Source organism: Emiliania huxleyi (assembly GCF_000372725.1).
Source record: "Emiliania huxleyi CCMP1516 unplaced genomic scaffold EMIHUscaffold_4920, whole genome shotgun sequence".
NCBI classification, from domain to species: Eukaryota; Haptophyta; order Isochrysidales; family Noelaerhabdaceae; genus Emiliania; species Emiliania huxleyi.
Genome location: NW_005198304.1, coordinates 1 through 379, shown reverse-complemented (window position 1 = coordinate 379; position 379 = coordinate 1). Strand labels below are relative to the sequence as shown.

The 379-nt window shown below is 88.4% G+C and overlaps 1 protein-coding gene across 1 annotated transcript in view; it reads right to left on the bottom strand.

The window, feature by feature from the left end:
• The window catches only part of EMIHUDRAFT_124340 (hypothetical protein), a gene marked incomplete at both ends in the record, with an annotated part of 6,438 nt that extends 6,059 nt beyond the window's left edge, over nucleotides 1-379 (bottom strand). The window contains one exon of the mRNA XM_005767446.1: nucleotides 61-379. Within this exon, the coding sequence (XP_005767503.1) occupies nucleotides 61-379 (319 nt within the window). The remainder of the gene's footprint in view (nucleotides 1-60) is intronic.

Below are 379 nucleotides of genomic sequence, written 5' to 3'. Positions count from 1 at the left end.
GCCTGTCGACCCTCCCGCCTCGCCCGCCGTCGCCGCCGGCCTCGCCGTCGCCGCCCGCACCGCCCCCGGGTCCGCCGTCGACGCCGCCGCCGCCTCCGGCCTCGCCGTCGCCGCCGTCGTCGCCGTCGCCGCCCGCAGCACCGCCAGCCGCGCCGCCCGCGCCGCCGCCGCCAAGGCCGCCGCCCTTCCCGCCTCCGTCGCCGCCGCCCTTCCCGCCGCCGACGCCGCCGCCCTCGCCGCCCTCGCCGCCGCCCTTCCCGCCGCCCTCGCCGCCGCCCTTCCCTCCGCCGCCGGCGCCGCCGCCGCCTCCGTCCGAGCCGCCGGCCGCGCCGCCGCCGGCCGGCCCGCCGCCGCCGCTCTCGCCGCCCGGCCCGACGCC